Source organism: Coffea arabica, chromosome 11e (assembly GCF_036785885.1).
Source record: "Coffea arabica cultivar ET-39 chromosome 11e, Coffea Arabica ET-39 HiFi, whole genome shotgun sequence".
NCBI lineage: Eukaryota > Viridiplantae > Streptophyta > Magnoliopsida > Gentianales > Rubiaceae > Coffea > Coffea arabica.
The window spans coordinates 43,563,336-43,576,061 of record NC_092331.1 but is presented as its reverse complement, the minus strand read 5'-3'; the positions used below and the strand labels follow the sequence as shown (position 1 = coordinate 43,576,061).

The window sequence follows — 12,726 nt, the reverse complement described above, 5'->3', positions numbered from 1 at the left end:
TTAAATAATTTTTATTTATGACGTCATCCGGTTCGACCCCTATCGACCCCCGGTCGAACCCATTGACCCCTGACCCCTGACCTCAGCCGAGTCGATATCCGGTCCGGTTCTGAAAACATAGGCCAATAGTAGTGCTTAGTGCGGGCAGGTGGAGAGAGGCGGCCAAAATTTTTCCACTTTTGCTTCTTCTTTGACTCTCTCTCTCTCTCTCTCTCTCTTTTTGTTTCTTTGGCTGCAAGAAGCTTCACGGATTTTGCTTTGCTAATTGCAAGAAGCAGATCCATGTTGCTCTTTTCTTTTTTCTTTTTTTGGTAATGCTGATTTTTTTCCCTTTTGACTTGATTTCATCCACTTTCATACAAACAAACACCAGCCAAATAAAAAATTAAAGACACGTTAAATTAGTAAATAAATTTTTATCCAAATAAAAAGAAAAAGAAATGTTATAAAATTCAAAATAGTGGCCTTCTAAATCAATAAAATGAATTTTGTGAATTTTTCAACAAAAGTAAAAATACACCATAATTGTGTTGTTTAGTTAAAATAAAGTAAACGTAATTTTTTCCAATAAAGCGGAGGTGAAATTTTTAATAAAACAACAAATTTATGTCCTTGTGCGTTACAAATCTATAGGTCTATGTTTACTTTAAAGGGTTTCTTATATTTTTTTTAAAAGAAAATATTGTGTTATTATGTGATTTTGTGTTATATTACTCATTAAGGGTCCGTTTGTTTCGGGTGAAAATGTTTTCCAGGAAAATATTTTCCTAATTTCCAGTGTTTGGTTGCACAAAAGTTACTGAAAACAATTTCCTATGTAAAATATTTTCACTCATCTTATGGAAAACAACTTCCCTTCCAAACTTACTGAAGTTGTTTTCCGAAATGCATGCATCCCGCCTGTAATATGTTCCAAACTTACTGAAAACATTTTGTAGTATGTTCTTTTTTTTTTTTTAGTGTAAACAGGAGGACTCGAACCCAAAATCTCTTCCTTACACTCCCTCCCCCGTACCACCCAACCCAACCCAACCCTCCCCCTAGTATATTCAAAATAAAAAAAAAAACCTCATTCTACTCATCCTATGCTAGTAATTAATTATGTATAATAGGGACATTCTTTTCTAGAGAAACTTTCAGCAGTGAGAGTGCAAGATATATGTCATAATAAACATTGCATGTGATTAATATTTGACACTAAATGGCGAGCAATTTGTTTATTGCTTAAGGAGATATTTTTTATTCATATATACATTTCTCCAAGATTTTTTAAAGTTAAACAATGAGATAAATTTTCTTATTTTGCATGGGAAGAAGTATGTAGTTATAATGTGTAGAAAGTAAAGATAGACATAAAAGTGAAAATATTTCAAAAGTTAAACAAACATAGAAAAATGAAGTAAGAAAATATTTTCAATAAGCTAACCAAACACCTGAAAATGATGAAAGGGAAATGATTTTCATGGAAAATTACTTCCACGGGCAAGGAAAATATTTTCCTTCCAACCAAACAGACCCTAAATGAAAAATTTTATGTCGATCTAGAGCAACTACTTTATAGGTGTGGTTCTTGTTCCAAGATGTTCTACGTGAATATAAAATAGCCTCAATTAATTAGATGTAACACATCTTATGTGAATATTGTTGTTGTATGCTAGTTTTAGGAAAGACATGGAAGAAACTCGAACCATGGCCCTCCTCCTCTCAAAACCAATTCGGATGCTTAGATTTTTTGGATCGGCTTCAATCGATTTTCTCAATCTTTGTTATTTTTCGGCTCGATTTGAATAACCTTATATAGAACTCTCTTCTTCATTTTTTTTGTAATACTACATTAAAACATCTATAAATTAAAATTCGATAAATTAATAACCTCTATTAAATAATAATTTTTCTCGCATTGGGTTAAAGAGTTAAATTAATAATTTTGATCAAATAATAAGATAATAACTTTTTTTGACAACCTTACGTAATCTTTTGGTTCCATTCATATCATAAATTTATAATTCACTAAAATTACATATCATATTTTCCAAAAATTTTAGTCTATTATTATTTATGTTTCTTAAAATGTAAATCTACTATACTCACATAATGTTTTGTGTATTTGATCAATCATGGTTGATTTATAAACATCTTTAGATGGGAAGTCATAGTTTAATAATGAGATGTGTAACAAGACTTTGTGTTTGTTTATATTGTGTGTGAGATATTTCTTTTAGCAAACCACGTTAAATATTGTGTGTCGTTTATCTTTCATGCTTGTGACTTGTTCCTCATTAAATTGTTATGCACTTGATATCTCAATAGTTGTTTGTTCCGCGCTTGGATCTTAACAAGTGATATCAGAGCTTGGTTGCGAGACTGGGTTGCTCTAAAGCACTTGGATCCTAACAAACTGAATGGTTGGAACAAGAGCTTGGTTGTTCAAGGTTGGATCCTAGTTAACTATTGAGATCAAGTGGATTGGTAGTTGTCACTAATTGAACAATTTAATGAGTGGTATCCTTGTTTCAATGGCTTGGCAAAAAGTATTGACGGTGAAGGATGGAAAGTCGAAAAGCATGGAGATGCTTGACGGTGAATCTAGACAGGTGATTCAAGGGTCAAGGAAGAGGTGGAGTCCAATGTTGACTTTGGACGTGAATCGATGGAGACTTTCTCACACTTCCAACAGTTGATATTTCATCCTAGTGGATTTTAGATTTTGGTTATGTTTTTTGGGTGGTGTGGCACGTGTCCCAAAGAATTAAGGAGATCTAATTTCTATGCGCCAAAAGACTCTGACAGTTACGAGTTTTTCGTTTTAGGTGGAGTCTTGGAAACCACACGTGGCGAGATAGTCCTGAGGATGGGAAGAAGTATGGTTATTTTACCACTTGGTTGCCTCAATGGTTAGGGTTAGAACTCACAGAAGGGGATCCCAGATTGCAAGTGGTGGTGAGAAGAAATCCTGCAAAGTGAGATGGTGAATTGAGGCACCTTCTCACGAGTCAACTGGAGGTTGGACTCGGGGTAACTTCACATGTTCATTTGCCGATTGAATCAATTTGGTGTCAGAACTATATTGATTCGGATGTGTAGTTAGGTACCAAGATACTTGGTGGGAAAAGACAAATGGAGTTTTTGGATGGTTTGCCGTGTTTGCTAAAAGAAATATTCGCCAAGGTGGAGATTTGTTAGGAAATTGGCTTAATTTCTTTTAGTCAAGATTCCTATTTGGTGTGGGAAGTAACTAGTTTTTTAATTGGATTTAGTTACTTGAAGTAATAGTCAAGTAAAGCCCTATTTAACTAGAATGAAATACTATTTTCTACTCTATATGAGTTTAGGAAATAGTATTAGTTTCCAATTGTTATTTAATTTTTTTGACAGTAATGTTCTCTATAAATAGGTGGGTTGGCATACTACATAAAGACACACAAGAACACACAAAGAGAAACACAAGGAGACACAAGGGGCATCATATAGTCTTATACATAGGGTGTGAGAAAGCGTTCTTGGGAGATGAGAGATGGCATACAAGAGTTGGGATTGGGTTCAAGTTGTATTCTTGTATAGGATTTTCCTCTCATAATGAACAGGTTTCTCTCCGTGGACGTAGGCTCAATGGTGGAGTTGAACCACGTTAAATATTGTGTGTCGTTTATCTTTCATGCTTGTGACTTGTTCCTCATTAAATTGTTGTGCACTTGATATCTCAATAGTTGTTTGTTCCGCGCTTGGATCCTAACAAGTGTTAGGAAATTGGCTTAATTTCTTTTAGTCAAGATTCCTATTTGGTGTGGGAAGTAACTAGTTTCCTAATTGGATTTAGTTACTTGAAGTAATAGTCAAGTAAAGCCCTATTTAGCTAGAATTAGATACTATTTTCTACTCTATATGAGTTTAGGAAATAGTATTGGTTTCCAATTGTTATTTGATTTTTTGGCAGTAATGTTCTCTATAAATAGGTGGGTTGACATACTACACAATAGAGACATACAAGGAGACATAAGAGGCATCATGTAGCCTTATACATGGGGTGTGAGAGAGGGTTCTTGAGAGATAAGAGATGGTATACAAGGGTTGGACTTAGATTCAAGTTGTATTTTTTGTATAGGATTTTCCTCTCATAATGAAGAACAGGTTTCTCTCCGTGGACGTAGGCTCAATGGTGGAGTTGAACCACGTTAAATATTGTGTGTCGTTTATCTTTCATGCTTGTGACTTGTTCCTCATTAAATTGTTGTGCACTTGATATCTCAATAGTTGTTTGTTCCGCGCTTGGATCCTAACAAGTGTTAGGAAATTGGCTTAATTTCTTTTAGTCAAGATTCCTATTTGGTGTGGGAAGTAACTAGTTTCCTAATTGGATTTAGTTACTTGAAGTAATAGTCAAGTAAAGCCCTATTTAGCTAGAATTAGATACTATTTTCTACTCTATATGAGTTTAGGAAATAGTATTGGTTTCCAATTGTTATTTGATTTTTTGGCAGTAATGTTCTCTATAAATAGGTGGGTTGACATACTACACAATAGAGACATACAAGGAGACATAAGAGGCATCATGTAGCCTTATACATGGGGTGTGAGAGAGGGTTCTTGAGAGATAAGAGATGGTATACAAGGGTTGGACTTAGATTCAAGTTGTATTTTTTGTATAGGATTTTCCTCTCATAATGAAGAACAGGTTTCTCTCCGTGGACGTAGGCTCAATGGTGGAGTCGAACCACGTTAAATATTGTGTGTCGTTTATCTTTCATGTTTGAGGCTTGTTTCTCATTAAATTGTTGTGCACTTGATATCTCAATAGTTATTTGTTCCGCGCCTGAATCCTAACATGTTTATTATATGAAAGTCATAATTTAACAATGAGATATGTAACAAGACTTTGTGTTTGTTTATTATAAGAAAATCATCGTTTAATAATGAGATATGTAACAAACCTTTGTGTTTATTTATTAGAAGATGACTTTCTTATCATTTATATACATAATATTATTAATTTGATTTATTGTATGCATTTAATAAAATGAAAGTGAACATCCATCATTTAATATTTCTAAGTCTTTTGGACCATTTGATAATAGAAAAATGATATCACGTACGTATGTACATTAAAGACATTAATAGAATTAAATTATAATTGCAAATCAAGTAGACTTTTAGCCTCCTTTTATTAATAGAATAATTCATACTTTTATAAAAGAAAACAAAAATTTAGCTAATTAAATGAGTGTTTCTTTGAATTGTAAGTACACTCAATAAATTAATAAATTATCATTGATTCAAATGGTAAAGTCACACTGAACGAAAATTTTTATATCCCAACGGTAATGTAATATTTTCCATTTTGGTTTAAGTTCAGTCACCAATTTTAGTTGTTTCTTCTATTATTTATTTTATGCATCTAAACATCTAAACTCATGCACATCAATATTTGTTCATAATATATTAAGCAAAAGATGAGAGGAAAAAGATATATTGCGTTATAATTATTCTAAGTAAAATAGGTATAGTTTCTTAAATGAACCCAAAATATTGCAAGATATCTTTTGGGTTAAACTATATTTTCTCAAAACATAAGTAACATATAGTTATAAAATTGTTTTGTGAATAAGAAGTTTATATGGTTGTTTACAGCTTACAGGTGAAATAAAGTGAACCACAAATTGTGCAAATTAACCATTGCAACAAAAGGAAATCTCTGTTAATTATTCATTTTCAAAAATACTACTATCTATACCTATTAACTCTTTATTGCTTTTTTAATGTGGTTAGAAAATTTCTTTATTTACATGAACGATACATATGAAATTAATTACTAATTTATATCTTTAATTTTCTTTCTTCCATAGTTTTAAAATTTATACCAATAAACAAATAAATTTTTACAAGAAAAAGAAAATCTTGGGCAAGTACAAAATATAAGATCTAGTCACGAGTATTGCTTAGCTTTCAAAAGAACGAGTGCTATGATTAAATCAAAAGAAAATTAAACATTGTCAGAATTAATACAAGAGTTTAGAAATTAAAATTTTGTTTTAATGGCTTGTCAAACGCTACCCAATATATTTACAATTTTTATTAGGGTTATGCAATTTTGATCAGACTATAAAAGTAATTATGTCAAAATCAGTATATCATTAAAATAGATTAATAAGTTTATGATTCAATTTTTGCCATATTTTATTACTGTGATTTTGCACCATAGAACCTTTCAATGACTTTTTCGATGGTTAATTTCAAAATGTTAATTATTATACTTGCAATTTAGTCAACTATTTGCCCAAATGAGATTCTCTGTCCATTATATATGTCCACTTTTCCTGTCCCATGCAAAATTACGTAGTTCTACTTATTAATACTGTTCATGTGACACATAACATTGAATGCATATTAAGGGGATGTTTGGTAAATGGGTTTCAAATTCAATTTTAGCATGGACGTCCAACTTTTTGAATCAACATGACTGCACGTAACTGTAACTCTGATAAATTCAAGAATCTTGTCCTCAAATGCTTGCATAGTCTTATCTGAATCATGCGGCGTGAATTCCAAAGTAAAAGACTATGGGTACAATTACAATATTATTGAATTTGAAACCCATTTACCAAACACCTCCTAAATATGCATTTAATGTTATGTGTCACATCAGCAGTATTAATCAGAAGTGAAACTACATACATTAGACAGAAAAAATGGATAGATATAATGGAGAAAGGATCATGTACTGCAGTTGACTAAGTGTGCATGTTGTCACTTTTCAAATGATGAACAGTGTGTATAGATGGCATTTTGTTTAAGCCAATTCAACTCCAGAATTGGAGTAATCAAGTCGTTGACATGCCATGGCTGTCCTACTTCCAATTCTCCTTTCTTCCTTATTCCTGTCAATGCCTATTCCATCTTCCTCCACAACCTATACTACTTTAACGAAAGGCTCATTGCTTTCTATACAGGATGTTCTAATTTCAAGCCCAGATGGGATTTTCACTGCTGGATTTCTCATTGTTGGTGAAAATTCTTATTGCTTCTCGATATGGTTCACCGAGGCACAGGATGGAAACTACACAGTTGTTTGGATGGCCAATCGAAATCAACCTGTCAATGGAAAACATTCTGGCCTCTCTCTGCTGGATTCAGGGAATCTGTTATTGACAGATGCAGGGCAGTTCAGTGTTTGGACAAGTAATACAAAATCAAACTCTTCTGTCCAATTGAAACTTCAAGACAATGGCAATCTTGTTCTCAGCACTTCTGATGGTGAATTCCTTTGGCAAAGTTTTGACTTCCCAACCAATACACTTCTTCCAGGGCAGTTGTTTACTAGTGAGACAATTCTTGTATCTTCCAGAAGCACAACCAATTATTCTTCTGGTTTTTACAAGTTGTACTTTGATAGTGATAGTGTCCTACATCTTCGGTATGAGGGTCCTGAAATAACTACTGTATATTGGCCTGATCCATGGTTAAATATTTGGGATGCTGGGAGATCATCTTTTAATGGTAGTAAGATTGCTGTGTTAGATGAATCTGGCTATTTTCAGTCATCTGATCTGCTGCAATTTTATACGTCTGATCATGGCATTGGACCATTGAGAAGATTGGTTCTTGACGTTGATGGCAGCCTTCGGGTCCACAGTCTAGATAAAGCTAATGGAAGTTGGCGAGTTACATGGGTACACAATTCTGAACCGTGCAAGATCCATGGTATTTGTGGCACCAACAGTTTATGTATCTATGATCCTGAGGCTGGAAGAAAATGCACCTGTATTCCAGGATACAGGATGATAAATCAGACGGATTGGTCTTATGGATGTGAGCCTGATTTCCAAGTCTCTTGCACTAATGAAAGTGCTTCAGGTTTTATTCAACTCCTCCATGTCGAATATTATGGATATGATATTGGCTACTTTCCTAATTCCTCCTTGGAGAGTTGTAAAAGTTTATGCCTGAATTACTGTGAATGCAAAGGGTTTCAGTACAAATTTGATCTAACAATGGGCTACTATAGTTGTTACCCAAAGACTATTTTGTTCAATGGGTATCGTTCACAGAATTATCAGGATCCTATTTACATAAGATTGCCTGCGCTTAATGTAACCACATTGCAGAACTCTGACCAAGATTTTAGTTTACAGTGCAAAGACCAAGTCACACCAATAGACAGACCCTATAACAAGATAAAACAAGATCGAGTGAAGTCCTATCTGTGGTGTACTTTGGCAGTTGGAGCTTTTGAGATCATCTGCTTACTCACTTACTTGTTTAAAACCCAATGGCGATCCATTGCAAGAATTCAAGGTTACCTTCAGGTTGCAACTGGATTCAGGAAATTCACCTATGCTGAGCTGAAGAAGGCATCAAGGAATTTCAGCGAAGAAATAGGACGCGGAGGAAGTGGTGTTGTATATAAAGGTGTGCTTTCAGATAGTAGAGTTGCTGCCATCAAATATCTCAAGGAAGCCATCCAGGGAGAAGCAGAATTTCTCGCAGAAATACGTACAATTGGGAGGCTCAACCACATGAATTTGATAGAAATTTGGGGATACTGTGCTGAGGGGAAACATAGGCTTTTGGTGTATGAATACATGGAGCATGGTTCACTGGCGAAAAATCTTTATTCAGATAAACTTGATTGGAAAAAAAGGTATGAAATTGCTCTTGGTACAGCAAGGGGACTTGCTTACTTGCACGAAGAGTGCTTAGAATGGGTTTTGCATTGTGATGTGAAGCCTCAGAACATACTTTTGAACTCTGATTATCAGCCAAAGGTAGCAGATTTTGGGCTCTCTAAATTATTGAATAGAAGTGCCATTGACAATTCAATGTTCTCCAAGATTAGAGGAACTAGAGGATACATGGCACCTGAGTGGGTGTTTAATATCCCCATCACCTCAAAAGTTGACGTTTATAGCTATGGAATTGTTGTGCTGGAAATGATAACAGGACGGAGATCCACTGGGAACCATGCCAATGATGAGAGCATTGTGGTGGAGCCAAGAAGGCTGGTCACTTGGGTAAAGGGAAACATTAAGGTAACTGATGAAAGAGCATCTCAGACAAAGGATATTGTAGACCCTACAATAAAGGGTGACTTTGATATGAGAAGGATGGAAATTCTGATTGACGTAGCTCTCAAGTGTGCAGAGGAGGACAAAGATGCCAGGCCTACCATGAGACAGGTAGTTGACATGCTTCTTCATCAAGACTGCAATGAGTAGCAAGGCAAGCATCAAAATTGCAGATTATTAATTTTTTTTATTTGTCCTTTTTTTTTTGTGGGTAGTATTTGGTGTGCGAAGATTTGTGTGCAATCTGTGCTTGGCTCCATTGGCTGTTCATTGCTGTGAATAACTAGCCGATTTTAATGAAGATGACTTTCGTGAGAATCGGTTAATGTTAAGATGATTATGGAGATTAAGGAATATTATAGCATAGAGCCGATGTGATTGATACTTCTTTTGCTAATTATAAAATGTGTGTCAACTAGTGTAGAAAAGGAAGGTTGAATTGATTGGCAGGATTCATTTCTTAATTGCAGGCATTTGTTGTGTAAAATGGTTGACCTGTCAAAAAGTAGTTTGCAAATGACAGCAGCAGTTGGTTAAAATTTACAGTAGTTGACTTGTTGTGATTCTCAATTTGCACTAAATATAGGACAGAGGGTAAAAATATTTATTTTTCAAAATTAGATTTCTGTAACTATTGAGGATTCAGAAAGAGTGGACATTTTGTTTCTTAAAGGTGTGTTTAGGGGTGTAAACGAATTTAATCAAATCAAGCACCCTACTGTTTAAATTTGTTGGATTAGTTTAATAAAAATGAAATTGTGTTCAAGTTTAACTTGTTTATTTATTGAGTTGAACAAAAATGAACTTGGTTTAATTCCCTTTCGACAATGCGGATGTCTTGGTTTAATTCTATTTCTTCAGATACGTACCGCTATACCATCTTTAATTTTCTGGTTTTTGTGGAAATCGAGAAATCATGCTCATTTTGAGGAGGTAACATTTGATGCCCAACAAGTAATTTTTATCGTTAGCAGGTTCGTTGAACAACTGGGTGCTGCTAGGGTCTTCAAACCAAGTCATTTCCGTGGTGATCCGGATGATCCATGGGCTGCCTGGGTACGTCGAAGGGTAAAGCCTCTCGGTTTTCTGACTACTGCGTGAAATAAACCTCCCCTTCATCATTTGAAACTCAACACTGATGCCAGTGTTTGCTAGGGACTTGCTTCGAGAGGAGGTTTGCTTTGTGATCATGATGATAATTTGATTTTTGCATTCCGTAAAGGGGTTGATGTATTAACAGCTGAAAGTTTGTCACTGCTGCATGGCCTTTTGTTATGCCAAGAAAGAGCTGTTCACGGTCTTTTGGTTGAAATGGACTCGAAAACTCTTGTTCGCATGCTCGTACATGGGCGGCACCCAAATGGGCACTTTGCAATGTACTAAGGAGAATTGGAGGGTTGTTACTGGATTTCTCTTCTTCAGTGGTTCATGTTTATAAAGAGGCTGATGGTACAACTGATAAAATGGCAGGGCTGCAGCTTCAGGAGGATTTTTTTTTTTCCCTCCTTTCAACAACTCCCTTCTATTGTTAGATCTTCCTTAATTTTAGATAGGCGGGAATTTCCTCATGTTCGGTTGTAAAGGAGTAGCTCTTTTGCTTGAACCTACGTATATTGCCTTCTTGGTCATAGTGGTTTTCGAACTCTTGTATTTTTATTATTAATAATAAAATAAGGGACTGACATCCTCACCCTGTGTACGGGATTTTGCTCCAAAAAAATGAGGGAGCACTTATTAAGGTAACTAGATTACATGTTACTATATGAATGCACACACTCACACTAGTTGTACTTCCTATATTTAAACTTTTTTCCTAAATTAGTTTTACTCTTACAAAAAGAAATTAAAACTTGAAACCATGTTAACGAGTAGGAGTACAAGTACTGATTCAAGCTCAAGCTATCGAGTAATAAATCGAGTCAAGCTCAAACTTGAAAATGCTATGATTGAGCGTTTCTCAAGCCTAATCAAGTATTACTAATTATTTAATCTTAAATTTAAATGTTTTACTTATTATTCAAGTTTTAATTTTTAACTATTTTAGTTATTATTTAATATTTATTTCGAATGCTTTAGGTGATGGGTTATTGAAAATATTTGGTTACATTTTTTTTTTTTTATAAAAAACATTAATGAGAAAGGGTTGATTGAACTCAAAATCAAGCTCAAGCTCGAAAAGAAAATATTTGACAAATTCAAATACCTATATTTTTCAGTTAAATCGAGCTCGAGTAGAATGCTACTCAAGCTCGATTCAACTCCATTGCACTCATGTTAACAAGTGGTCCTTTTATCTATCATCACATTTTTAGTTTCTTATCTTTGTAAAAAGGGATCAAAGTAGTACATGAAAATTAAGTAAAACAAGTGCACTAGTCGCGTGAATTACACCTGCGCCATTATATAAAAAAAAAACCCAAAGGCAAATAATGACAATTTAGTCTCTTTTCTTAAAAGTCATACACAATGTGGTCCCTTACTCCCTTAGTTATAATGACAAACTAATTTAGTCCATCAGCTTTTATAAACAATCGGCTAATGTGGTACTTTTGTATTAATAAAATTTAGAGGCCCTTTAATGGTTTTCATGACAGTTTTTTTTTTTTTCATGACAGTTGATTTAGGTAAATACCATAAAAATTTTTTTGAAATGATTCATAAAACTTTTTAAAATAGCTATAATGCTTTTTCCAATGAGGAAAATAGTCTTTTGTTCCTGAAAAGAACTCAAATAAATTTAAACAAAAATTTATTCATGTTTCCTTAAAAATTGTGAAACGAGATTGAATAATTCTAGCATTGTGAATAATACTTTTAAAATTTATAAAATAATTTTGGTATCTCGACCATTACATTTTCAGCTCGTGTTTTTTTTATCTCATGATATATCTCAACAGTAACTTGTTAAGTATTTTATAACTTTATGCAAGTTACCTGAAGTATTTTGATGTATTTTATGTCAAAAAATTATTTTTGAGACCTTATTCAAGATGAGTTGATTCTATGTTGTTATCGCAAATACCAGAGAATTTATTGAGCTCGTTTTGCTAAAACGCTTCACTTATACAACCAGTAGCTCGTGGTTTCAAGTAAATCAAGGTGGTAGGTGGGTAATCATTCTTGATTCTCTTTTTGCTTTATTAAAGAAAGACAAAAAAAAAACTAAAAGGAAAAATGGTAAAGTGCTTAATTTAGAGTTAGAATCTATTTGGGGTGAGTTGAATTTACCAAAAAAAATCACTTAAACAATCTCTCAATTTGATACTAACTCTCAATCTTTCCTAAGAAGATCATGTTGACCAAGCCTTTTAAAGTTAAGAGACTAAATTTATTCACCATGATAAGTGGAGGCCCAATGGCTGAAAAGTAAGAATTCAGTATAATTACATGTATAATTCCATGTTATGAGTGTCTCTAAGTCTTGCAAAAATAAAAGTATACATTAGGTTTTGTATAGGAACAAATGGAGCAAAATGTTATCAAACTATTACCTTTTATCACTATTCACAACTTAACTTTTTTTTTAAAGCCAAAAATGTAATTTAACTTTTCCTTAGTCAGAAAATATCACTTAACTATTTTTTTTAACCAAAAATATCACTCAACTCTTTAAAACGCAACTTTTTAGTCATTCTGTTTAAGTTTGTGTATTAAGGCCATAGGAAGG

General features: G+C 33.8%; 1 protein-coding gene across 1 annotated transcript; it reads left to right on the top strand.

Annotated features, from left to right (window-relative positions):
• Nucleotides 1-6,836: 6,836 nt before the first annotated feature.
• Nucleotides 6,837-9,692, top strand: LOC113708444 (putative receptor protein kinase ZmPK1). Its single transcript, XM_072072935.1, has one exon. The coding sequence runs from the start codon at nucleotides 6,879-6,881 to the stop codon at nucleotides 9,207-9,209; it is 2,331 nt and encodes a 776-aa protein (XP_071929036.1). The 5' UTR covers nucleotides 6,837-6,878; the 3' UTR covers nucleotides 9,210-9,692.
• Nucleotides 9,693-12,726: the final 3,034 nt, after the last annotated feature.